This window comes from Aulonocara sp. 'chitande type north' Nkhata Bay, linkage group LG3, assembly GCF_057382095.1.
Source record: "Aulonocara sp. 'chitande type north' Nkhata Bay isolate Kocher_YH1m ecotype deep benthic linkage group LG3, A_spYH_male_GT1.1, whole genome shotgun sequence".
In the NCBI taxonomy this organism is placed as follows: domain Eukaryota; kingdom Metazoa; phylum Chordata; class Actinopteri; order Cichliformes; family Cichlidae; genus Aulonocara; species Aulonocara sp. 'chitande type north' Nkhata Bay.
In genome coordinates this window covers 60,889,162-60,917,115 of record NC_141346.1, presented here as the reverse complement: position 1 = coordinate 60,917,115, position 27,954 = coordinate 60,889,162, and the positions used below count along the sequence as shown (strand labels likewise).

General features: G+C 42.6%; 1 protein-coding gene across 1 annotated transcript; it reads right to left on the bottom strand.

Moving 5' to 3' along the window:
* Nucleotides 1–18,212: 18,212 nt before the first annotated feature.
* LOC147336426 (protein NLRC3-like) lies at nt 18,213–27,023 on the bottom strand. The gene is made up of 3 exons (XM_086287057.1): nt 25,193–27,023; nt 23,509–23,682; nt 18,213–18,408 (listed from the first exon to the last, which is right to left on the bottom strand). Exons 1-3 carry the CDS (start codon nt 26,830–26,832, stop codon nt 18,213–18,215), a joined length of 2,010 nt encoding a protein of 669 aa, XP_086143183.1. The 5' UTR covers nt 26,833–27,023.
* Nucleotides 27,024–27,954: the final 931 nt, after the last annotated feature.

Here is a 27,954-nt window from a genome sequence, read left to right as displayed (position 1 = left end):
GTTAGGCAGCGATCTACCACCAGATGGTGCACTGTTGTTGAGAAACGCCATAAATCTATTAATCTACCCTGATCTTCTTGTTAACACTGAGATCGCAGATACACGCAGAGGAAATTAGTTTCCTGAGAGGTGGAAAACCTCTCCTTTAGGAGAGCAGTTAAGTCAATGGGGGAGGGGCTCAGAGTAGAGTCACTACTCCTTCACATCAAAAGGTGACAGCCACCTTGGCCAGGAGGCTGTTCCAGCTGGGCACGTCCTACCAGTAGGAGGCCCCAGCATCCTTGGTCATGCTAGCCAGTTTACATCTATCAGCTGTGGTCAGGAGTAGTCCTTCCTGCTGCCCCCACAACCTGACTAGAAAACGGCTGTATAATGTATTACCTGAATCATTCTCGCCACACTTAGACGTACTTTTAGATTCTCAAATGATTGTCATATTTTAATAGAACATCTTTTGTAGTAATGCATTTTCATTTGTATTTAACAGAATGTGATAAATGGTTTAAGATACCTCTGCGTCTAGTTTGACAGTTTCTATTAATCAGTTCTGAAAATCAACTCAATATCTGAATGTTCCTTAGTTTTACATTAGTTGGTTAGTCTAATTATTTCCCCCTCGATTAGTCGACTAGTAAATAAGACGCCAGGAACATCCCTACTCTTCAGACAAAATGTGAGTATGAATTACACACCAAGGTATTAAAATGGATATGGAGTATGGCTTTGGTTTACCATAAACAGCTGATGTAAGGACATCATTAATGTACTCTGTCCAATGAACACTGGAAACAAGACTGCACTGACCTTGCTGGCAAACCTCAATGAGTTCAGAGTTTCCCCAAAGCTGTCGGGCTCCGGAGCAATGTTAACAAACATCAAGCTGCAAATAAAGACATCCAAAATTAGTGCCAAAGAATAAACAGTCACAATCTGAAGTGATGAGATCAAACGCTGTTAAATATTTTTTGGGGATAAATTCCTTCAGTTTTATGTGTCGTCATTATAAAGATTTGTGATGTCAACAAACTCACGTTTTGCCGTTTCCCCCCCAAACATCCCTGAAGGAGGTACGTGAGCTTCGAGTTCCTGTAAGCTACGCAAGTCTCCTGGAACACAAAGGCCAAAAAAATCATTAATACTGTAAATGTAAAGAAAGCAGGTGTGACATCTAAGACTACAGAAACTGCAGCTGCAGACCTTTTTGGCCAGAGCGGCGATAACGACGCCCAGGTTGGACAGTGAGCTGTTGATGGCGGTCATCTCTTTGAAACGGTCACCCTGAGACTGGCTCTTCACCATTCGCTCACTGCCAGCCAAGTCCACCAGGCACAGAGTGGCTACACACACAGAGAAAACCAACTCTTATAGGAAGCAGTGATCCGTTTTTCCTTCCATTAAAGGTAGTTTTAATACTTTACAAAACACTTCTTTTAGCGCTCAGGGGCTCAAACATTAACGTTGAGTCATCAGAGCAGATTTTGCACTGGTTACAGTAACAATAACTAACCAGACTAAATATTATAGATCCAAAAAGAAGAAACCACATTCCTGATGCTGGTACTTCCAGTGTGATACATTTGCACTTGACATCCCTGCCGGCATTAACTCCCTCAATATCCAGCTGGAAGACTGAGTGGGAGCGAGACGAGCGGTCATTCTGGGCTGTCTGGGCAGTGGAGCGATTCTGATTGGCCAAAGCAATCAGACGGAGAACCTGAGAGGACGAGGGAACGTTTTAAAACATAGAGCATCGATAAAGTTTGATGTATTTTCAAAGTTTGGTAACAATTTGTCAGCAGATTTGAAATTAATTTGTTCTGAGCTACAGATGTCTGTCTGCTGTACCTGATCCTCATTGGAGACCCGCTCATAGGTGAGATTAGTGATTGTCAATTCGTTGCTGGCTGTCTTGCGGATCTCATGCTCAGGTCTCTTGCTGGACTTGCCGGTGAACACAAGGTCCCTCAGGGTCTCATTGTAAATTTCGACGAAGCTCGCTGTGAACGTGAACTGTGAAGTGAGTGGGGGTTAATGCCCCACACTCTTTTCTGTCACTGCTTTGAATGCACAGACTGGTCTTAATGTTGATCTTTGTAATCTTCAGTGTTACGACCCGGCTCAAAAGCCGCAACATAAAAACAGAGATGAATAGCAGAGTGTGGGTGAGAAGAGGTTTCATCCTAAAATGGAAAACCAGGTTGGCTAAAATGGCTGGTGCCACCAAGGCAAAGACTAGTGCACTGCCGGGAAGCTTGCCTCAGGTATGGTTTTATCCACACCTGACTAGGTGTGGCCAATTAGCACCAGCTGAAAACACTGAGACGATTAGAAGCTGCAGAGGGACGTAACATTCAGTATTGATATTTGTAAATGTAAACTATGAGGATTTATTTATTTTTAATTCTTTTCTTTTCTTTTTTTCCCTCTTTTTTTCTTTTTCCAAATAAATGTCCCGATTGAGTAATGAAACTAACCCAAAGGAGAATTCTAACAATATTAGACAGGCCATTCAATATGCTTTATCGTGGACAACTCGTGGCTAAAAACCCACACACACACACACACACACACACACACAAACCTCTAATCAAACATGAAAACGGATAATCCAGCTGAAGCTTCAGACAGCCGTCAGACAGTGAAACACTGCCATCTGCTGGACTCGAATAACAAAGACGCTGCTTTGACGGGTGAGGGAGTTTCAACAAGTCTGCAACGACTCAAGCATCAAACTACAGAACTATTCTAGCGGACATGGTGCTCTAATGACTGCTTCATTAACGCAGGTCAGAAAGGATCAAACATATCAATAAATTATAAAACACAAAACGTCTCTTATTGCCCAGGGCTCAGGAAGTGAGTGTGTTCCTTATAGCCTATTAAACCTTAGCAGGTTATTTTGATGTGTTACAGATGAAACAGCTATCCAGTAACATTCAGCTACAAAAACGCTTTTTTATAATTACTTTTTTACAGCTTCGCACTTTTACACAAGTTTTATCATCAGTGTCACAATGGCTGCTGCTAAAATTGAGTACAAGATATTTGTTGGCCTGATTAAAAGGTCTTGATGCGTGCTCAATCATCAGGGAAGTAAATCTCCAAAAGTTGATTCTGTTCTTCTGGACGTAGCGTTTTCAGTCAGAGAAACCAGCCGACTGAAGGAACAATGGGCTGGGAGGTCAGTTCCTTAATCATGATTATGCAAATTCTCATGACCATTGATCAACAACCACTGATCAATGGTCCTGAGTACCATTCACAGAGAGTTGGAGAACGGCTGCAATCACAGCATTGTAAGATGGTGACAGATGTACCCTTAGGCCCCCTCCTTGATTCAGAGAGGGTCTTTCCCTTTTCACGTAAATGGCCTCCTTGACTCCGCCCTCAAACCAGCGTTCATTGCAGTTATTGTTGACAATCACATTGTGTCGTGTAACCATCCAGCTCACATATTCAATGTAAATGATTTGTTGAACTGAAGACATGATGAATGTTCCTGCATTAAAACACATCCAGCCTAGTGTTCTCACTCTCCCTAAATGGATCTGTTACATTAGTGATATATGGGAGTTGTGTTTCAGTCTTTTCCACATGAGGACATTTACATTTAGTTTTTGCTTTACTGATGAGTGGCTGGTTAACCTGCAGTGGTTGAAGTATGTGTCGGTCGTCTGGAAGAGTAGGTGTAGAAGACGTCTTTAATGAATGTAATGCTCTGAAGGTGTCAGTGATTACTGTGAATTCATTATAAAAGTGGATTTCAGTGAATAAAGTGAATAAAGACAGGCCCTCATGGTGACGCTCAGGTGTCCATAAAGTGTAACAGGAGAGCTTTGTCATACTTTCAGAGATTTTACATGAGCCAGTCTTTCAAAAATTACATAAATAAATAATTCATTCATTCATCCACAGGAAACACAATGCTCATATCTGAAAGTAAACTCTGATATATATCCCCGACTAGAGTTACTACTAAATAAAGGATCGCCCCAAAATGACTAAATATATAAAGACACTCTCCAGAAGAAGTTAAAGGGATTTTATTTATTGTACAAGCAATATCTTCATAAGAATTACAAATTCTGCAGACATATTACCTTCTTACTGAACCTGAACAACTCACACACAGACGTGTCTGCTGCTTATCTTTGTTCAAACATGATGTTTTATCTTCTCTTCAAAACACATTACTCATCTTTCTGGCATCGTGTTACATGAAAACACCTGCATTCTACCTGTGTCATTGTACCACAAAGACAATGATTGCAACACTGTGCTTGCAAAATAGAAGAAATAAGACGACCAGCAAATACATAAAAGATGGTAAAAGTGATTCCATCTTTGTGTCTCCTCCCATTGTTTCCCCAGTCTGTCTAGTTCCCATATTCCCAGGACACCGCTGGACAACAAGTGGGTATTCCAAGACTGAGAGACAGCCAGAGTTGGCAAAAGATCAGACATTCTCCACTTAAGTAGAAGTAAAAATACTATTGTTCCAGTGAAAGTTAAAGTACTGATTCAACTTCATTACTCAGCTAAAGCAAAAAAGTACAGGCTCGAAGCGCTTACAGAGAAAAGCAGACAACAGAATACAACAGAATGCTGATGGCGGCAGTAACACACACTTGGAGGAGAGGCTCCAGCCGTCCATTCCAGCCCTATCCCTAACATTAACTCTAACCATAACTTTAACCTTAACCCTATCAGGTCTTGTTTTACAAAGCGATTCATGATTAGAACAAAAAACACATTTACACATACCGATGATTTGTCACATAGCATCGTTACCTGTTGGGATGAGAACGTGTTGTTTCCAGAGCACCACAAATTGGGGTGTCTGTAGCTCAGGTAGAGCAGGAAACCTACTAATCAGAAAGTTGCTGGTTCAATCCCCGCCTGCTCCAGCCTGCATGCCAAATATCCTTGGGCAAGACGCTAACCCCAAGTTGCTCTCCGATGCATCCATCGGGAGGATGAATGCGTATTAATGTTAGATAGAAAGCACTTACAGAGAAAAAGCATAGAAAAAAGTGAGTGCATGAATGAGGCAAGTTGTAGAGAGTAGAAAGGTTTTATACAAGAACCAGTTCATTTACCGTTATATTTTAGTTTCATTTTCAGTTCTGTACTTTTTACATGTAATATTGATTCATTAGATTGACTACATGTATTAGACCTAACTTGCTGACAGCAAATTTAAACAACCGTAATAATTTATTTTCAGCGTCTGAAATATTTATTTAGTTTGTTTTTTGTTTTCTTTTTGGCTCCTGATATTAGTCAACTACTATTTGTCAATGTTGAACTAATAATGAATCTAAGAAAAGCTATTTGTCACGGTTGGCCAGCGTCAACCGTGGGGATGTGAGGAAGGAGTAGCCAGGCACGGAGCTCTGAATGCAAGCAGTGCGTTTATTTACAGTGAATGGAAAATAACAATAAATCCGCAGTGCGTTCCCGACTCCCGTGAAATGTCCTCTTCCCAGTGCTAGTGTTCCTTGTCTCCGCTCCTCAGTGTCTGAGCACCCCGTGCTCGCTGCCCTCTCGTCTCCACGCTTCTCCTGGGGAGATAACAAACAGGCAGCCGTAAGACACATACAATGCGGCAGACTATCCGTACTGACTGGGCCGAGAGACTAACGTGAAGTCACGCAATGATCCAGCGTCAGAGAGAGCGCCACCGCATTCTCAAGTAGCTCCTCCGACAAGGCTTGATCAGCTGTGTGATGGTCTTCAAGTGTGGCCAACCACCTGGCAGGGCCACACCCACCAGGCCTGAAGGTGCCTGTAAACAGGTGCTCTCAGAAACTCCGGCATCCACACACACACACAGATATACCTGCAAGCAGGGAGAACGAGGGACAGCACACCAAAAACACACATGTCCATAACTGCTGGGTCGTTTAGACTCCTGAGCTGTGCACGAGGGGTCGAACACCCACTGGAAGGCCGGGCACTGGTTTTCAACCGTAATATAACTGATGTGCTCAGGTAACCTGTAGCGCCATGAAACCACTTTCACACCAGGGCGCATAAAAATGATGCTTTAAGAGACTGATGGGATCGGGCAGCAGGGAAAACATCCACAAAATGCTACTTTCAGTTTGACTCCCTAAGACTACCTAAACTAAGTAGAGTCATTACATGCTTGTTAAAAGCAAACTCTCATATAGTTTTTAATGTGCTTCTTTCATTACAATGACTAGATAAAGAATGTGGCCCTGTCTCTATTTAACACTGGCTACCCCAAAATGTTTCCAAACCTACAACCGTAACTTTCACTGAGAGATTTTTAGATACGGTTATTGAAGCTGTGGGGTTAATTTTTTAAGTAACATGAGAGAGAGGCAGCAGCATACTGTTAGATTATAATATTATTTTATGCCATGTTATACCCCTAACTAAAGATTGTGAATTATTATGTAGTTTTAGTTTGCATTATTCTCCTGAATTAGAAGAAGCTGATAACTATTGCATTAGTTAAACTGATTTGCATTAAAGTAGACTGCTGATTTATTGTGGATGAATGATATTGTTTTATGATGCATAATACTGCTGCAGAAAGCCATCGCCTTATTTGTCTGATTAGAAGAGAACAGAGCATGCTGGAGTTTTCTGCCCCAACTCAGCAGGAGCAGATAAACGGGGAGCCAAGGTCGTAGCTTAGGCGCCGTGTGAGAGAAAAGCATGTGAATGTTTAGGCTTTTATGATAAGGTGGGAGAACCAGAGGCTATAAGAGTTTGAGCAATGCTCCACCATTTTGAGATCTGAGGCTGTCTGCATACGGTGTCCATCTCCCACGCGTGTGATCATTAAAATCATCGTTTGACTTAACCCGGCCGGACCAGTGTTGTTATTGTGGTTTTTTTCTCTTGTCTCTTGTCTCCATCCCCATATTTTGAACCATAACAATACACACAGAGCATCAGTGATAGAAAGCTAGGCTAACATAGGGTAGCTACCTGTTCAAGGAGAAACATGTATAGGCCCATCTCAAGTGCCAGTGAACATCTAAATGATTCAGGGAAGACTTTGGAGAAAGTGCTGTGGGGAGATGAAACCAAATTCCAATTATGTGGCTTTAACTGACCTTTTGAAATAGGAGTGTGATGCAAAAAAATAGCATCCCCGCAGTCAAGCAGAGAGATGGAAACATTATGATGTGGGCTACAGGACGACTTAGTCGGGGTTCCAAGCAGTCAGGAAATGTGACATCGTCAGACTGCAGGCCACGGATTGGCTTGTCAGTCGCGGCACTCAATGAGTCATGAGACGGTGTCTTTCACTAAAATCAAAACTGCAGTTTTTTAAAAACCCTGCAACAAGGCAAATAGCTGCACAACACCGTGGTTTCCAAGTGTGACAAAAAGCCACAGATACATCATTCACACATTCACACACTGGTGATGGCAGCTACATTGTAGCCACAGCTGCCCTGGGGCGCACTGACAGAACATTGCAGAACCTTCAGCACCTCGTATGAAAAATATTTGACTGTGTGCATGCTTTTAGCACTGTTTGGATTTGAGAAAATCTAAAATAAATCGAAATTTCCTTTTAGAAGTTGTTTTATAAAGTTCAGTGGTATATTATGCATACAATAGGACATCTATTTAGATTTACATCTTCCACAGAAAAAACTGCACATTACTGAAACTTAGTATACTGGACTTTGTTGTTGTCCCACACAGGTTCAATTTCGAGTGGTAGATGGCTCAGTGCTCAGTCAACCAAGATTTTATGATAGTGGGCACAATGAGATAGATAAGCTGCTTGTAAACAGTACTTTTATGCTCTCTTTTTCCATTTGGATAAGAAAGAAAGAACCAGGAAACAAAGGCAAACAAATAATCTGTGCCTTTATCCCAGATTCACATTATAGGAACAGCTGCTCAATGACCACTGTAGTCTTTGCTTACAGCACTTTTATCTAGATCTATGCAAAGTGATCCACTACACCTACTTTTACAGTTAAATCATTTTATGAGCACTGATGCCATTTTAATCTGAGTTTCTACTCAAATACAATCAGTAAAGAAAAACACAGTCTGTGACGTTTGTTTTGAAGGAAAAGGTATTCCCTGCAAATGTTTATCTGTGTGAGACTATTCAGAAAACAGTCATTTTGTTTTATAGGTGAGACACTTGGCCTCTTTTTTCCTTGTTCTACGTTTGTCTTTTGTCCGATTACTCTGGAACACAAGATGGAAAACTGATATTCTCATGTTAAAAATATAGAAAAAGGATTTTATCACCCATAAATGTTAACTTCTCATGCCTCTAAGCACAAGCAGGAGCAGAAGTGCCCTCTGCAGTTTGTGTGTGGAAGTGCAAAAGCTTACAGCACCTGGTTTTCCCAGGCGGTCTCCCATCCAAGTACTGACCAGGCCCGACCCTGCTTAGGTCACGATATCGGGCAAGCAGAGCTGAAGAGGAAGATGCAGGAGGCCTGTGTGTGTTCAGCAGCCTGCTGCATTGGAGTTTGCCTGGTAACAGATGACTCAAACAGCCCACACACCCGCTGGACGTGACCGCAAACATGCCCCCCTACACCTTTTACATAGCCCGGCTGCTCGAGTTCTTTTGCTGGTTTTTCCCGCGACCCCCCACCTTCTTCAAATCCAACAAAAGTGGTATCAAACGTTTATGCTACGTTTGTGCTGTAAAAATTTTTGTTTGTGCTGCTATCATTTTAAAGATATTCAAGAAAATTTCTAGAGGTCCCCAGAGGTCAACCAGCCCCCCCACATTAATTAAATCAAACAAAACTGGTGTCAATCAACTGTGCTACGCTTGTGCTGGTTTGTGCTGCTAAAATTCTCGTTTGTGCTGCTTCTGTTTTAAAGATATTAACGAAAATGTAAAGGTCAAAAGGTCTCTTCAGTATCCTTCCTGATGGCAGCAAACTGAAGACGCTGTTGAAGAGATGAGTGGAGTCACCTGTAATGAAGAGGACCTTTCGAATGAGGCAGGCACAGTAGATCTCCTGGGGAGGGAGGCAAGAGAGGACCCTGCAATCCTCTCCACTGCTCTCACTACCCGTTGTCATATTTTTCCTGCAGGACCCAGTGCAGGAGTCATACCACACAGTGATGCAGTTGGTGAGGATACTTTCAATGGTGCTCTTTAGAAGGTGCTCATAGTGGGGGTTGAATCTCTTGTCAGCAGAGTGAAGAGAATTGTTATGTGCATTATTATTCAGCCCCCTTTGGTCTGAGTGCAGTCAGTTGCCCATAGACATTGCCTGATGAGTGCTAATGACTAAATAGAGTGCACCTGTGTGTAATGTAATGTCAGTACAAATACAGCTGCTCTGTGACGGCCTCAGAGGTTGTCTCAGAGAATACTGGGAGCAGCAACACCATGAAGTCCAAAGAAACACTCTGATGGACGTGTGGACAGCAATGCTGCCTTGAACAGTACCGATGTTTCAGGGCTGGGTGACGTTGTTGGGTGGGACATCTACATCCTGACATATCAAGGTTACTTTACTTTTAGGTCAATTTGCTTTACAGAAAAATAATAGCATTTGTCATCAAGATATTTATATGACTGCACTTGCTCAGGTTTGTCCGGATTTCAAACTGTTCTAAAAGTCTTTTGATTCAAATCTGGGGCTGTGTTATTGAAAGAAGCAGAGAAATCGATGAACTGAAGTCCTTTACTCTCTACGTGTTTGACAATCAGGTGAAGTAGAATCAAAAGCACGTCCTCCACTCCTCTATTGGGCTTATGTGCAATCTGCATTGAATCAAGCTGAAGTTCAGTGTCTTCCATAATCACATTTCTGATGATTTTTTCAAAGACTGAGGTGAGGGCAGCAGGCCTGAAGTCGTTTAGAACTTTTGGACGACTAGATTTAGGACCAGGAACCACGACAGCTTCTTTCCAAAGAGAGGGCATGAACGATTTATTCAGAATAACCTAAAATATGGGACTGAGTTGTCTGTGACGGTTCTCAGTCATCCAGGTCATTGTAGACTAAGGAGCTTGCAAAGAAAAGCGTCTGGACTTCTTTGAGTTGCTTGAAGACGTTTCACCTCTCATCTGAGAAGCTTCTTCAGTTCTAAGGGTCAGTTGGTGGGGAGTCCCAGATTTAAACCCAGTGGGAGTTTCCCCCCAAAGAGGGACAAAGGACCCCCTGATGATCCTCTACGTAATCACATGAGCCAAGGTGTGAAAGCGGGTGGGGGTCCTAATCAGCCAGGGTTTCGGGTGAGCTCATTGTGAAACCTGGCCCCACCCTATCATGTGATTTCCTGAGGTCAGATGGCCCAGGATGTGAGTGGGCGTTAAGGTGTCTGGGGAGGGAACTCAAAACTGGATTATAGATTATTTATATTATATATTGATATTATTTATCTGAATATTTATTTATCATAACTCTGTTTCTACACTCACTTTATATGAGTGCTTGTTGTTTCTTGTATATTTGCTGCTATGACAACTCAGTTTCCCTCCTGGATTAATAAAGTTTCTCTGATTCTGAAATACAGTGAGCCATTATATTTGTAGTTTCTAACTAACAATATAAAGGCTCTGCAACCGATAGAGCCACAGCACGTCCCACTGGCAGCTGAAGGAGCTTTTATACAAAGGACTTTGTAATTGAAGCTTTATTTATACAGGTCGGCTCATTGAGACTCAATGTCTCATTTACAAGAGAGACCTGTTCCAGACACACATATTAAAATTACAACAATAAGAGAAAAGTTTGTGTAATGTACTCAGTCACATTAAAAACGAGAACAAGTTCCCAGAGATGGTTTCACAAAAACATGTGTACGTCTTTTGAAGTCTGCAAGTGAAATCAACGGAGAGCCTTAAATCCTTCGGTTATGTTTTCCATGAAGACGGAGCAGAAAAGGAGAACGCCTTCTTCCCAAGCTCTGCATGAACTGATGGAACAGTGGATGTAATGATGTCCTGAGACTGCAGGCTGTGACTAAACTGTTTGCCTAACATGTACTCTGATATATAGGAGGCAGTAACCCAGAAACAGATTGATAGATAAAATGATACTAATGGACCATCCTGTGTAAGACCAATGAGGACCAGTTAACCAGAGAACACAGAGTATAGTGGTGTTCTTCTGTTGTAGAGAAAGATTAAAAATATAAGACACTGGCTCAGCTATGATATTTGCAGCCAAGTGCAAGAAGGAAGGAGAACGATTGTGAGGACGAGTTTCTGGTGTTGGGGCTATTCAAAGCCTTACAAACCTCTTCTACTGTGACAGGTGTGAAGGAAAAGGTATCAGTAAGCAGGAACTACGAGCAGAGTTGTGTGCAAGAGGTTTACCATCAGATACTGTGCTGAACAAAGAGCAAGAAGCAACAAAGTGTTTGTTAAAGCAACATTTCAGTTTTGTGTGACACAGGAGTGGAGTCGATATTTAAGTGAGGAGGAAGCTCTGAGGAGTCACAGCTGGCAGAGACACTTTATAGTTTGCCAAAACCTCCTACGGTCGTTTGGACTGTCAGTCGTTAAAGTAAAAAATAGTTACATCTTGATGATGGAGGCAGTAATCCGATTACACAGCTAATGAAAACGTAGCCAATCAGCATCAGAGCCAGACTTCCTGCCCAGGCCTGGTTTCTCTCATGTAGGAGATCGGCCGGTACTGAACCAAACCAGGCATGTCCCGACCTTTCACCCTGACCTGGCAAAAAGGGGCGTGTCTGTCCACAAAGTAGACACAACTCTCCTGTAAATGTTCCCAAACTGACATTGTCAGCCTGTTTAATACGACCCCAGTTCAAACTGATGCGGGCTCGGAGCGTGAGATTTTAGTGTTTCTCACAGCACCAACTACGCAGTGATCACTCAGGTCGTTGGCAAAAACTGCAGATGTGGAAAACTTACGCAGCATATTAGTTAAAAAAGGTCAATAAGAGCAGATTTATCTGGGTGTTTAGGATCAAGGCGTGTGAGGCTTTAAATAATTTGAGTCAGTTTTAAAAACAAGCAGCGTGCCTTAAAATCATCAGACACAGAAGAAAGCCAGTCCCAATGAAAATCATCCATCTGAAAGACGTCATTAAAATGCAGCTCAGATTAAAGTTGAACCAGAGACGGTGATGTGCTGGGGGAAGCAGGTGGAGGCTGATAGCAGCCAACAACAGTCTGATTTCCAAACAGATCAATAGTTAAGGCCAAGATTTCAAATGGCTGAGGTGCAGATGGAGAGAACAAGACTTGAGCAGCAAGACAGAGCTTCACATAAACTTCCAGACCTCCGCCTTTTCTGGGACAGTCTGAGAGCTAAATGTTAAATCCATCAGTTGCTACGTTTTTATCCAGTAAAGATTTGGAAAGTCTCAGAAACAACAACGATACCAGCACCGCTTGAACAGCCCAGATTCCAATCATATCCATGTTAGGAAGCACACGACGTGATGCACGTGTAACCCAGACAGTTTTTAACATCTGCTGGTGTTTCACATTCAGCCAGAGGCCCAGGGTTAGGTTGGATACCAGACAATAATAAAAGCATCGTTATTAGACTCTAGAGCTCGTTTATAGCTGACACCACATGTAGAGTTTAAGTTCACACAGAGACGATGACATTTTTCTACAACCAGCAAACAATAAACAAGAAATGTAACAAGAGTTTCAGAAGAAGCTGTTTTACAGAGAAATGATTCCCTGAAGACAAAATTATTATTATCATCTTTATTTCTCCAGGTGAAAATTTAATTGAGATTAAAAATGTTGTTTTCAAGAGAGACCTGGCATCATGGCAGCAAGAGTCAGAAATACATCATAATTCAAACAAATACAAAATAGGAAAAACATCCTACATAAACTTCATAAAGTTTCATTAACAGACTTTGAACAATGGACTTCAAACTTCCCCCCAAAACAACAGAAACACATTTGAAGATAATGAATGACATTTATCCCTCTAAAGAAGGACTTAGACTACGATTTAATATGAATGAGAACATGTTCATAAATGGATGCAACCAAAGATTTCATCAATCCCTGATTTAGAGACAACAGAACATTTGGTTTGATTTCACAAGATAAGAATGACGACTGAGTTGGAAGATTGTTTTACGTTTAGTCAAATCTTTCATACATAAAGTCGGATTACAAAATCATCCCCTAAGTTTGTTGTTTTATTCAAGGAATTGAAATTATAGAGAAAATCTGTGAAATGACTTAAAGAAAACAAACCACAAAAACTCTATGATGCTCTAAACCCCCTGGTTTAGGTCGGCAACCTTTCTGATGATGAGTGCATCTAACATTTCCTCAGAAGTCAATGTGCCATATGATTGCATTAGCAATAAATTACACACTATATAGAACCACTTCATAGGATTATATTTGTGCGCAGATGTTTGCAGCTATCAGCGAATATTTATCAGCTACTTTGAAACAAAGAAAGACTTTTTATCCATAACAGCAAATGAACTGTACAACAGAAAATACAAATGCTATTTATGGTCTCCTCACAACAATGATAAGAAAAATAAACTGGGCCAATATGTCATGTTTCTTAATACAGAGACACACATGTTAATGTGATCTCTGGTCTCCTCTGAGTGGGAGTTATTATAACTGACTGTAAAAAGTCAGCACAAGGAAAATAAACTCCACCTAAACTTGGTTTATATCTGACCCAGACAGACTGCAGGTCATAACTTCTTACCTGAAGTTCAGTTCACCTGACACTCGGACCGGCGGCCGCCTCAGGTCTCTGCTCCTCCTGCCTCCCCTTTCACACATCCACCTGCTGCCTCTGTGGAAGCTCCGCCATAGCCACCACCAAACAACTGACTTATTTTTACACATCGACCAGCATCCGGCCAATCCACCATCTTTCATTGTTTATACCGTTACAAAAAAATAAAAAAAACATCATCAGCCCATAAAAACGAAAAATCACCATCAGTATGCCCGATGGCCAGTCCAGCTATGGTCGTGCCATCAGTTAACCCTTCACGTGGCAGCTGTGACACGCGTGCCCAGGGTTGCCGACCCCTGCTCTAAAGCATCTGATTTGGATTCCTGAGATCAAATATATTTTCCTTTGTGTTTGTTTTCTTCCCATTTGTGGCTTTAATGTAGTGTTACATCCTGTTTGTTTGCTTCCCTCTGTATACATGTCCAGATTCACTGTTATGTTTCTATTCTTACATTGCTGTGTGATCACTGTTCCCTCTGCTGACTGATGTGACCTTTTGTATCTCACACTGATACTTGTCATATTTGTATCTGCGCCTAAAAGATAAAAAGTTTTCCATGCTAAAACACAGCTCCACCTCCTGCAGTTCTCCCTCTGAACCACTAGATGTCTCTGTTATCTAAATGAAGACGTGCAGCACAGCAACCACAGCAGCGCTCAAATCACACGTGTCCTGTTATTATGTATAAAAGCATGAAACAGGTGAGACAGGTGGGATCAATATTAATGTTGTGGAAATATATGAAAAAGCAACAGAAGAGTGAAAACATTTCGTGTTTCTAGAAAGATCTTTCAGCTCACAGCTGCTCACAGACTGTATTTACAAGTGACAAACTGCAACTCTACAGTACATCTACAGTATATATCAAATATATTCTGTATTCAAATCTATTGAGTGATGTTTGAAAGTCTTTCCAGGTGAGTTTGATCCAGGAGGGTCTGAAGCCAGAGTCAGACAGAGACTGTGCAGAGACTGTAGAAGGACAGAGCAGCAGCAGAGCAGTCCAGATACACTGATGATCCTCTGTCAGATCCAGAGGGACACACAGGGATGATGCTGGACTCTACATTGTGTCTGACAGTGGAGCTGTTCTCAGAGCAGTTCACTCTGCAGCACTGACAGTCATCTGCACTTCTTCTCATTCCTCTGTCAGTCACTGCTGGATGAAGCTCTCCTCTCCACCTCCCAGTAACATGGCCCAGTCAGAGCATCTCTACACACAAGCTGCTGCTGCTTCAACCTCTCTGGATCATCAGGACACAGCTCCTCCTCTCTCAGCACACACACCGTCCTGTTTACCATCATCACCTCCACCTGCAGAGAGAAGAAGGAAGAGCAGAGGAGATAAACGAGTGTTTCCAGAGACTCTTCATCAGCTGTCAGTCAGTGATGCAGCACATCCAGTATAAAGAGCAGCAGGGACTTCAGTGCTGGGACTGTACTAGGACTCATTGTTGCTTCACTTTTTCTAATCTTTGGATTTTTATTGAAGTTGATGAAAATGTTTTTCCCTCCTAGTTTGAGTTTGGACTTTCATTCATTAGAAGAACCTTGGTGTGTCCACTCTGAGCTCTGTAGGAACCCCAACAACAAGCCCAACAATCCAGATGGACGGTTCCAGCTGTTAACTGGAGGAATTCCATCCAAACATCTGCTCTCACTAAATTCTTCCTCACCTACAGACTGTGTTCTTCACTGCTTTAAACTTGGAAACGAATGCAGTCATTGGTCTGCGTGCTGCTTTGTTCAGAGAGCTGATTGGCTGTTGACAGCGTTTGATCAGAGCGTGTCAGCCGTTACCATGGTGACCATAAAGGTCAGAAACAGGAAGTGTTTGTGTCCAATCCTGAAGCCTGTCACCATTCTCCTCTCACAGCTTCACTGAGAAGCTGCAGCTTTACAGGAAACACTGGATCTTTGTTTCATACTGACTGTGTTTAGTACAATACTGCTGATAGCACCACCCACTCACTCCATCACTCTACTTACACCAGAGTCTCCAGTCTGTAGTCTGGACTCTGCTGAAGATCAGACAGCTGCTTCACATCTGGATCCTTCAGGTTGTTTCCGTACAGGTCCAGCTCTCTCAGATGGGAGGGGTTGGACTTCAGTGCTGCTGCCAGATAATCACAGCTGATCTTTGACAAACCACAGCTCCTCAATCTGTATAAAGAATGAAAGATGTAAGTTTATTAGACAAAGTGCTTGAAATCATTCAGTGTTTCATCATCTGTTCAGAGCTGAAGAAGGTTCAGAATGTAGAAGTTTAGAAAATGGAAACTCCAAACAGCTGAAGCCAACAGGAAGCAGCTTCAAACAGGAAACTGTGCAGAGTTTCAGACTATATGTCCTGATGCAGCCAGTTGGATTTTGGAGATTTGAATCTCTGTTCTGTGACTAAGTCCTTGAATCATTTCTTCCAGTTGGTCCAACAAGACAGACTAAGTGTTGGACATGTGTTGTCGCTCCATTAGGGGAGCTTCTAAATGTGATGTGATGGTCCCTCTGGGTCTGTCAGGTCACAGCACTGAAGAGAGCTCAAACTGGGCACACACTTGTTCCAGTCTGGACCGAAAGACTCTATACTGGGACTGAGGGACTGCTTTGACTGCACCCACTGGGACTTTTTAAAGGCTCATGTTCTCACTTAGATCATCGATTTCTACTTACATTTCTTTCTGGGAAAAATGGGGATTACTTTGGAAACAGGAAGTATTTTCCCCAATAAGCAGCCCTGGATTAGTAAATCACTCCAACATGTTCTCAGGCAGAAGAAGCTGTCTTGTTATGAGGAAGAGAAGAAAAAGATTGAGGCACAGAAACTTGTTGAAAGAGAGATAAAGCAGCTAAAATCAGGTGTAAAAGTAAAGCAGAGGATGAGCTGAATAAAGGACACTCAAGGCTGGCTTGGAAAGGAATGAAGTCCATGGTGGGGATGCAGGACAAGGAGCAAAGATGAATGTGATGCTGAATCAGCAGAAGACTTGGACTCATTGGATTCCAGCTTTGATATCATTGATTTCAATGAAGAGCTTTGTGATTGTAGCAAAGGGCTGGTAGCTCTGAGAGTCCCACTGATGAGGTGTTTGTGTGGAAATCTCTTCGTGGGACCAAAGAGAGAAAAAGCCCTGGTCCTGATGCTGTGGGAGGGAAATGATTGAAGTGTGCTGTGAGGAACTGACTGGGAGATTTTCACACATTTTCCAGTCCTCCTTGGAACAACAGGAAGTTCCCAGCATATGGAAACAAAGGTTAAGTGTCCTATGGCACTCAGTGATGATGGTGCTGTGGCCCCACCACCTCCACCTCTTTGTAAAGGAACTAACTGTAATCTGAAGCTTCAAATGGGACTAAGACTTCCTCCACTAGGTGGCAGTGTCTGATGAGAAAGTGTTAGTGGAGCTGGCCTGGAGTCAAAAACAGGAAGATGCAGGATTTGGGCTGAAATGGGGAAACGTGGTTCGCACTAGTGCCTTAAAGCAAGAAGGTTGTAGGTTGAAGCTTGTTGGCCTTTCTGTGGAGGTTGGATGTTCTCCCACAGTCCAATGAAATGCTGCTTAGGTTCATTGGTGCTTCTAAATTGGCTGTAGGTGTGGATGTGAGAGAGTGCTTCTCTGTCTCTCTCTGTTGGCCCTGTGATGGACTGCTCACCTGTGCAGGTGGACCACGCCTCTTGCCCTATGACAGCTAGGGCACAGGCTGCAGCCCTGTGAGCCTAAGCTGAATAAACAGTTAGCAAAAATGATCCATAGATGGCCTGAAATCCCCCAGTTAGCAGTTTGGTAGATAGCTATGACATGCTAATCCCATCCAGCAGCTGTATTCTACCTGTAAGCTGATCCCTGCTGAGCCAAAGCACTTTTTCATATACAAATTACAACCTTTAATAGAAACCTATTGGTCAGCATCTTATTAGCCTGCTGTTAGCTTCATTCCACAGAAAACTGAGAGAAACTAACAGAGTTGATAAAGAATAAAGAGAAATGTGCTGATTTAAAGCCTTTGAAGTGCTTCAGATGATCTCTGTCCACTTCTGTCCACTCATTCATTCATGTAAGCTTTCTAATGCAGCTTTGATCTTCACAGTCTGCTTCATGAAACTCATTCTAACCCTGAATGTCAGAGTGTTCCTCCTTCTCTTTCCCATCATTCATGCTGGCAGTGGAGGAGATTTGGATGTTGGACTGTGTTTTGGATGATGTGTGTATGTTTGTGTTGGACTGCTGTCTGTAAAGCAAACGCACATTTTGCTTTGGATTTCAGTGTCAGACAGACTTTAAGGTGGAATGAAGAGTTGGAGAGTTTCACAGTGAATTATCCAGTGGAGGATTTTTCTTCTTCTTTGAAGGTTTGAAATGTGAACATTGTTCTGCTGCAGTCAATGGACTAAACCAGAGAAGAAGAAAACAGACTTTACCATGAAGATCCTCAGTTTGGATCAGTATAATATCAGCCTGATGTCTGCAGTTTAGTGTCAGCACAACTTTCACATCATATTCATCTCAGCACAACTAAAACATGCTGACTGACCCCAGAGTTTCAAGTCCACATCCTGGACTCTCCAGGAAACCACACAGATGCTTCACTCCTGAATCCTGCAGCTTGTTGTTGGAGCTCAGGTCCAGCTGTCTCAGATGGGAGGGGTTGGACTTCAGTGCTGCTGCCAGATAATCACAGCTGATCTCTGACAAACCACAGCCCCACAATCTGTATAAAGAATGAAAGATGTAAGTTTATTAGACAAAGTGTGAGCTTGAAATCATTCAGTGTTTCATCATCTGTTCAGAGCTGAAGAAGGTTCAGAATGTAGAAGTTTAGAAAATGGAAACTCCAAACAGCTGACAGAGTTCATACGCCTTTGTCAGGGTCAAATTCAAGCAAGACCATGTGAAAATTAAAACACATCATCCTAGGTGAACTTAAACACCTTTGTTCCCCTTTTGTTAAGACATAGAAAAGTACACCACACAAAAATACTGCAAAAGGAAACGGTCGCCTTATATACATAGTGTATAAACTCAAAATGCACATTTCACTTCAAATTAAGATTAAGGCTTTGAACAGATCACATAGTTCAGTTCAACATATAAGACTTTAAGAATGCACAAGCATCTACTTAAAATCTATTTAATTTATCATCCATGATATTGTTTTGTACAATTCCAATGTATTTTGTTCATCTCCCTTAAATAAACAGGCAGTCTTAAAGTATGAAATATTCATATACAAACACATATAAATGTGTGTACTGTCTCAGTGGCTGATAGTACCCCACAGGCCTCAGTGTGAGCTTGAAGACATTTATAATGTTTAAGTAGTTTAATGTGCAGGTGCTGACGATAAACACATTTTGAATGAAAGCCGGGGAACTTTGGTAGCACAGAAACAAGTGGCTATTCTTTGTGACTATATGGATCACTCACAATACCATTATTTCACACAAAGGCACCAAATTAATACTCAAAAAAGCTGCAGCAATACACACAAATATAAACAGTACTTGGTGACAACTTTGCTTTTAGCCTTTAACCCTTCTTGACTACTTTTGATGTGGCCTCTATATTTTACCTTTAAAAACAGTTTATCTTGCCAATCTGTTATTTTCTCATTTTGACCAACTGTATCAGCACAATTTATCTAAATTCAGACAAAATTTAAAATACAAGTAGAAAGTGATATTTTGACTGTAAAAACCACACACATGTTTAACGAACCATCTTCATAACTTGAAATGCAAATAGAGATTGTACATTTTTAAAAATACGCACACGTTTTGCAAACAACAAAGTTATATGGTACTATTTACCAAAAAATGCAGCCAAGGCTCAGACATTTTTCATATAATCATTTCAAACTATTTACAGAACAATCAGGTGTCAAACAATAGTTTGTGTCACTCTAACACATATGAGAACAGCACAGGGATAAACCTGCAGGTCTGACAGCAGGTGTGTCACTCAGCGTTTACACTGCAATCTGCCTTTGTTGGCTTTAAGGCAGCAACTGTGACGATCACTAGTAGAACTGACACACAAAACAAAACAACAGCTACACACTAAATACACAAGACAACAAACTAACTTGAGACCAAACACGGTAAACGTCACAAATCTCTCACGTATCAAAACTCTCTCTCTCTTTCGCTCACTCGCTCTCTCTTGCCGGTCACTCCTAAAACTTCCCCCTTTTGCTAAACAACCAAATGTCATGTTTCCATATCATTTTTGATTGGTCGACATGGTACATTTTCCCACCTATAGGGCTTTGGAGCGTGATGTCACGGGAGATGGGCCATGCCCCCTTCCGCCATGACAGTAGGCCAGCCAAAGGATACCATTTCAGCTATGGATCGTACGTGTTGTGTTGTCGGTTACAACGTTAGATCACACGATCGTGAAGGCAAGAAGCTGGATAACGGGCTCTCTTTTCATCGTTTTCCATCCTGGAGGCAACGTGAGGGATCCCATGTATCCGATATTACTAAACAAAGACGTCAGGCTTGGATTGCAGCGGTGAGACGAGCGGATATCGAGTTCTCTGCAATCCCCAGCTTTTTGTTGGTTTGCTCACGGCATTTTCTTTCCGGTGAGTTCTAAATTAATTCATATCACTCTTGAAAGGCTTTTAGTGTTATTTTCAACGTGCTGAGGTCATAGATAATGAGATAAAACATGCTAATGTGTGATGCTGCAGAACCACATCATGTCGACTGAGTAGCTTATGATTTGGCATTATTGCAGGCAAACCAGCATATGAAATGGATGTAACAAATCCAGACTGGGCACCAACACTGCACATGGGGCATGACGACATACCTGTATCAGACTCGGACCGGCACTCAAGGCGTACGCAACGGAAGCGAAAAAGAGCACCCATCGGAGGTAAACAACCCCCCCCCCTCTAAAAACATACTAAATTGCTATCACTGTACACTAATCCGCACATAACTTCCAGATGAATCACACACCTGTCATTGGAATATTGGTGTACATTTACCTTATGTCTAATTTTATCTTACAGGCTTTCGTTATGCAGCTGCAGAGTCTGAAGGTGTGTCCCGTGCAGAAGTGATTGATGAAGATCTGACAGAAGACCAACAGCAAAATCACAATGTCATGGAGGCAGTGGACAGCAGTTGTGTTGGACAAGTGGAGGTTGAGGTAGCAGCTGCAAATGTGGATATACTGAAGAAATGTAAACCTTTTAAAATGATGACAGATTACAAACTCTCAGCTGTGTCTGTAATCAAACCTCTGTAACTTTGCTTCACTTCAGCAGCATCAGCTCATGTTCACATGTTGATTCATGGTTTGCTTCAGTTTTTGATGGACTGCAGAATATTTTGAAGGTTATCTGCTATAAAAAGCCAGAACAGGAAAATCTGCTTCATGTGTTTCTGTTTGATCCTCAGTGACTTTGACACAGAGGCCTCTGCTGTGATGATCACACCTCTGATCAAGTCTCACAGTGTCAGCTTTGTTTTTATACATATGCAGAGCGTTCTCACTCCCGAGGCGTAACATGTCGACGTTTTGTCACGTCCCGCGGCGTTCCTGAGGAACGCAAAAGGAGACCTTCGGCGTTCTTATGGTACGCGGCGGGTTATTGCTGGAATCCAGTGCAATGACGCTCCCGCGGTAGTAGACGTTCCAGCCCTGTATTTCAGCCCTAAACCTAACCTTATCCCTAGCCCTGACCATAACCTTATTCCTGACCTTAACCAGGACTTTAATGATGTTAAATAGCGTGTTTCTAAGCGATTTGAAGAAAAAGAGCGAACATGTGTAGGTTCAGTCCAGACGGTTCTCATATTTCCTCTTTTTCCGAGGTCGTCATTTAGGAACGTGGTGGGTAGCCGAAAACGTAATATGGTGACGATTTGTCACCTAGCGTAAAATGTTACGCTTTGGGAGTGAGAACGGGTTGACATATGTGCTGATAAATGATCAGAGTTATAATATTTCCCACTGTCTGCTGTGTGCCGTGACCTTTGACCTGCTAAAGACAGTCAGCTGTGGATTATTCATTGTTGTGTCTGATACTTAGAACTGTGAGGAAGAACACTACACAGTTAATCAGGGTCCCCTCTCTCTGAATCAGGAAAGGTGGGCAGGCCGCGTGTGGGCCGCGGGCCATACGTTGAGTCTCACTGTTTGAAATGTGAACATTGTTCTGCTGCAGTCAATGGACTAAACCAGAGAAGAAGAAAACAGACTTTACCATGAAGATCCTCAGTGTGGATCAGTATAATATCAGCCTGATGTCTGCAGTTTAGTGTCAGCACAACTTTCACATCATATTCATCTCAGCACAACTAAAACATGCTGACTGACCCCAGAGTTTCAAGTCCACATCCTGGACTCTCCAGGAAACCACACAGATGCTTCACTCCTGAATCCTGCAGCTTGTAGTTGTCACTCAGGTCCAGCTGTCTCAGATGGGAGGGGTTGGACTTCAGTGCTGCTGCCAGATAATCACAGCTGATCTCTGACAAACCACAGTCACTCAATCTGTATAAAGAATGAAAGATGTAAGTTTATTAGACAAAGTGTGAGCTTGAAATCATTCAGTGTTTCATCATCTGTTCAGAGCTGAAGAAGGTTCAGAATGTAGAAGTTTAGAAAATGGAAACTCCAAACAGCTGAAGCCAACAGGAAGCAGCTTCAAACAAACACAACAAGAGAAAAAACTCTGAATGTTTCACATTAAAGTCGTACATTTCTCACAAAGCTCAATTATGTGACAGACATTTCATCTCATGTCAGTTTGGCCTCATCCTGGGCCGGATTATCCAGCACACACTCTGACCACAGGCCCAGGGATCACGCACAGCTGGGCTCCATCCAAGAGACAACAAACAAACCAACACAATAAAAAGCACCATGTGATCTTCTTACATCTTCAAGACAAACATAGTAAAAACATGAGCATATTTGTTTCCTGATAAAATGATGTGACAGGTAGAACAGAGTAAAGTGGTGGTGTTACAGCCTTTCTCCCCTCTGCTGCCGAGGCTGTTAGTCTCTCCCAAACTCAGCTACAGGACTTCCAAATGAATGAAAGCAGCAGAAGTGGCTTTACAAATGAAAGAGGAAGAGGAGAAGAAGAGGAGAGGGAGGCCACCCTGACCATCACTCCAGCTGAAAACATCACACTTCCATTAAAGTTGGTGAGGAAATGTTGAGCAGGATGAGCTGCTGGCTAATCTGGAGGCTGTAGCAGCAGCTCACAGTCACAGTGGATTTCCACTCATGAAAAAGCTCTGGCTGCTTCATTTCTCATCTCATATCAGAGACTTTAATGCTTCACTGAAGCTGTACTGTGATGCTTCCATATCCCAGTGAGGCCTCCATAATGGTTTCAGCTGTTCTGTACACACACTGTGTGCCCTGTATGGCTCAAAGTCTCTGCAGCCTGTTTTTATCTGCTATCATCAGATCTTCATCATCCTCATTCACATCCCTCACACACTCTACAGCCTCATCAGCACTGACTTCATCTTCACTGACTGATGGAGCACAACATGAACCTGTGGAGGCTGAAACACTGTCCTGTCAAACATCTCCCCGTCACCACTCCACTTCTGTCAGCCTTTAAATGAACCCTGCTCAAGTCTGTCACTTCTGTTTGGAGCCAAAAGGAAAAACTGTTGTTCAGTCGTTTGGAAAGACAACATTTCTGAAAGCACTCAAACTTCTTCACATTTGTCTTCAGACACATCCTGAACATTTAGGAACTAAAGAAAGTTTCAAACATCAAAGACATGAAATATAGAAAAACAACAACAGCCGCAGTCAGTGAACTCACCTCAGAGTCTCCAGTCGACAGTTTGGACTCTCCAGTCCAGCACACAGAAGCTTCACACCTGAATCCTGCAGCTTGTTCCAAGTCATGTCCAGCTCTGTCAGATGGGAGGGGTTGGACTTCAGAGCTGAGGCCACAACTTCACAGTGAGACTCTGAGAGTCGACACTGAGTCAGTCTGTGATGATAGAAAATATAAAATGTGTTATTATAAAAGCAGAAAATCTGCATTATAAACACAGACTGAATGTATATGAAGACAAAACAGAGTGAGGTCATAATGTGATGAATCTGCTCTTCACATCTGTGCTTCAGCTCCTCTTACTGTGTTTGACATGACACAACGATTGAGTCTCTCTCAGACCTGCAGACTTTTAATGAGAATCTTTGTTTGGCTTTAATCTGCAGATGAAGGAGGAAGATGGTGTCACATTTAGGCTTCCATAATGTCCACAGTCTGTCACTGAGATCTGATCCAGAGTCAGAGTGAAGACACACATTTGGACTGTTTCCTGTTTTGACTCCAGAACATTTTGAATGAGTTCAGCTCAGTGAAGAGTTCCAGCTGGAAAGATGATCTCTGTTTGCTACCTGCTGTCAGGTACGACTGTTCACGTCCACACGCAGGAAAAACCTGCTGACTGTTACCAAACGGAGCAGAAATCTCATCACTGGACAATAATGATGAATGAACTCAGAGCTGCTGATATCAGATCTGATTTCAGGGGAACTAAACACAGAAATGATTGGCTCATTTTAGCTTTCTGAGCCATTATCTGCTGGTGTGTCGCTAGTTGGCAGAAAATGATTTGTATTCCTGTTCAGGGCTTCAGTGTTTATGAGTCCAGATCCAGGTGACAGCAAGTCAAAATGATGTTACCTGTCTGTGTCCAGCAGCAGCCTGTATTCACTTTGAATATTGTTATAACCTGACATGGATCAGTTTGTCTTTGATTGGTTTGTAAATGTCACTGTTTCCATTGGACCTGAGTGACGTACAAAGACAGAGAGGGAGAGAAAGGAGAGAGAGGATGGAGACAGCAAAGAGAGAGCAAACACAAACAGGTGAGAGTGGACAGGTGACCAAGGTCAGCAACCAATCAGAGAGCTTCTGTTTGACCCACAGTCACTGATGATGACTGCACATAACCAAGCAGTGTGTTACTCTGATATCAAATATGGATCCTGCTCTTATAATAATGATCATCAGATGATATTATTGTGTTATTTTGTAGCTGAATACGATGTTTGTGTGATTATCAGTGAAAGAAGCAGTGAGGAGGATGGAGAGAGAGAGAGGACAGAGGGTGAAGTTAGAAACACTAAAAGGATTTTTCATGGATTTCATGGATGATTTGAGTGATTTCCAGCAGGACACTTAAACATGTCAGTGGACGTCCTAAAGAACATATTCACTGATATGAAACGTGTCATTGAACAGGATTAATATCAGTGGAAACATGGTGGAAACAGCTGTGACTGCATGGATGTGACACACTTCAAATCTGTTCTCCACTCTTGGATTTGGGATCCATGGAGCTGCTGCTGAGTCTGTACAATAAAGGAATGGTGTGGAAGGTTGCAGCGTACGGACACAAACACTTTCTGCTTACAATCTGATTTTATTTTCAACATTAAACTACTAACCTACACTGATCAATGATGTTAATGATCACATCTGGACTCACCCAGCCTTTCTGCAGGTCCTCACAGCTGGAATCAGTCTCTGTCGCCCCCGCTCTGATGTGTTGTACTTCTGCAGGTCCAACTCATCCAGAACCTCCTCTGACATCTGCAGCATGAAGGCCAGAGCTGAGCACTGGATTGCAGAGAGTTTCTTCTCTGATCTGTTCTCTGATTTCAGGAACTCTTGGATCTCCTGAAATAATGAGAGGTGGTTCATCTCCATCAGACAGTGGAAGATGTTGATGCTTCTGTCAGGAGAGATTTCATCACTGTTCATCTCCTTCAGGTTGTTGATGACTCTCTGGATGGTTCCAGGACTGATCTCTGTCTGACCCAGCAGACCTACTAAGAGTCTTTGGTTGGACTCCAGACAGAGGCCATGAAGGAAGCGAACAAACAGGTCCAGGTGGCCGTTTTTACTCTGGAGGGATTTCTCCATGACTTTAGTCAAAAAGACACCCAGTGATGTGAAGCTATAAGACTTGAACTTGTTCTTAAAAAAAGATCTGTTTTTGTATTCTTCTCGGAAATTCCCTAGAAAACCTTCTATCACCTCTGTCTTCCTGTTGGTGTGACAGTGGAACTTGTAGACAGCAGCCAGAAACTCCTGAATGCTCAGATGAACAAAGCAGTAGACTGGTTTCTGGAAGATCACACACTCTCTTTTGAAGATCTCTGTACAAACTCCTGAGTACACCGAGGCCTCTGTCACATCCAGACCACACTGCTCCAGGTCTTCTTGGTAGAACATGATGTTTCCTTTCTCCAGATGTTCAAACGCCAGCCTCCCCAGCTTCAGAAGAACTTCCCTGTCAGCCTCCGTCAGCTCCTGTGGACTCGTCTCATGTCCCTCATGGTACTTGTTCTTCTTCCTCTTTGTCTGAACCAGCAGGAAGTGTGAGTACATGTCAGTCAGGGTCTTGGGCAGCTCTCCTCTCTGCTCTGTAGTCAACATGTGCTCCAGAACTGTAGCAGTGATCCAGCAGAAGACTGGGATACTACACATGATGTGGAGGCTCCTGGATGTCTTCATGTGGGAGATGATTCTGCTGGACAGCTCTTCATCACTGAATCTCCTCCTGAAGTACTCCTCCTTCTGGGCGTCAGTGAAGCCTCGTACTTCTGTTAGCCTGTCAACACATGTAGGAGGGATCTGATTGGCCGCTGCGGGTCGGGAAGTTATCCAGACGAGAGCCGAGGGAAGCAGATTCCCCTGGATGAGGTTTGTCAGCAGCTGGCTGACTGATGACTTCTGTGTGACATCAGACAGCAGCTTCCTGTTGGTGAAATCCAATGAAAGTCTGCTTTCATCCAGGCCGTCAAAGATGAACAAAAGCTGAGAGACAGCCAGCTTCTCTGCTGTGACCTTCTGTAATGTTGGATGGAAAACATGGAGCAGCTCCAGAAGACTGTACTGCTCATCTCTGATCAGGTTCAGCTCCCTGAATGAAAGCAGAACCACCACACTGACATGTTGGTTCTCCAAGCCCTCTGCCCAGTCCAGAGTGAACTTCTGCACTGAGAAGGTTTTTCCAACACCAGCCACGCCGTTGGTCAGAACCACTCTGATGGGTCTCCGTTGGTCAGGTAAGGCTTTAAAGATGTCCTGGCACCTGATTGGAGCGTCATGGAGGGCGTCCATCTTGGAAGCTGTCTCCAGCTGCCTCACCTCATGTTGGGTATGAACCTCTTCACTCTGTCCCTCTGTGATGTAGAGCTCAGTGTAGATCCTGTTGAGGAGGGTTCTACTTCCTGTTTCATCACTTCCTTCAGTCACACGTTCACATCTCCTCCTCAGACTGATCTTATGTTCATCTAAAACCTCCTGCAGACCAACATCTGCTGAAAGAAAGAAAAACAATGAGACTAAAGAGAAAGAAAACTCTTCAATGTCTGAACAACACAAGAAGTCCAGTTTTCAGAAATGAGTCCATCAGCAGACAGATGTTCAGTCTTACTTTGTACACAGCTGCTCTGACTGGCTGTCTGCAGTCCAGCTCTGCTTCTGGATCTTTCTCCACACTGTGCAGAAGCTCTGATGGTGACACAGAAAAGTCACAGTGGAGATACTTCTGTCCACCTTTGATTAGACTCATTATAAAAAGGAAAACAAAGTTTGAACACAGTCATGTTTCCAGTTCACTGACTTACATTTATTCCATGGACACTCACTCTAACCTGAAGCACAGCTACAACCCAACATTGTTGAGGCCTCATCTCCTCCTTTCCTGACTGTAGAGGTTAAATATGCAACAACCAACAAATAAAAGAATTTGGTTCATTTCAAAGAAATTCACACGGTGACCAAGTAAAGTAACCGTAGTAAAGGAGACAACATCCCGTTGATGGTGGGATTATTTGAAAGATTTGCTTTAGTCACGTCACCAAATGCAGTTGAACCACCCGTGGATCCATGTTTGACCATTCTACCACTCTGAGCTCTGCTTTTGAATCATTTTATTATTATCATCATTCATTTATTCATTCTTTGGAGGGGGGCTATTTCCTAATGCCGCCCTAATAAGCTGATGTTCAAGGGGAAATATAACAGAAACTCTTTCAGTGTTATTCATTAATAAATTAACAGATAAACTGTGAAGAAGAAAAAAACTGAGATTTAAAGGAGAGAGTGAGAAACTTGCTCATCCATCCTCATAATACATGTTTATCAGTATCTGCTGTGACCATACTGCAGTAATAACTACAAGTCTACATTTCTGTGACTGTTGATCAATCACAGCAGGAATCTGAGCTCATCTCTGCA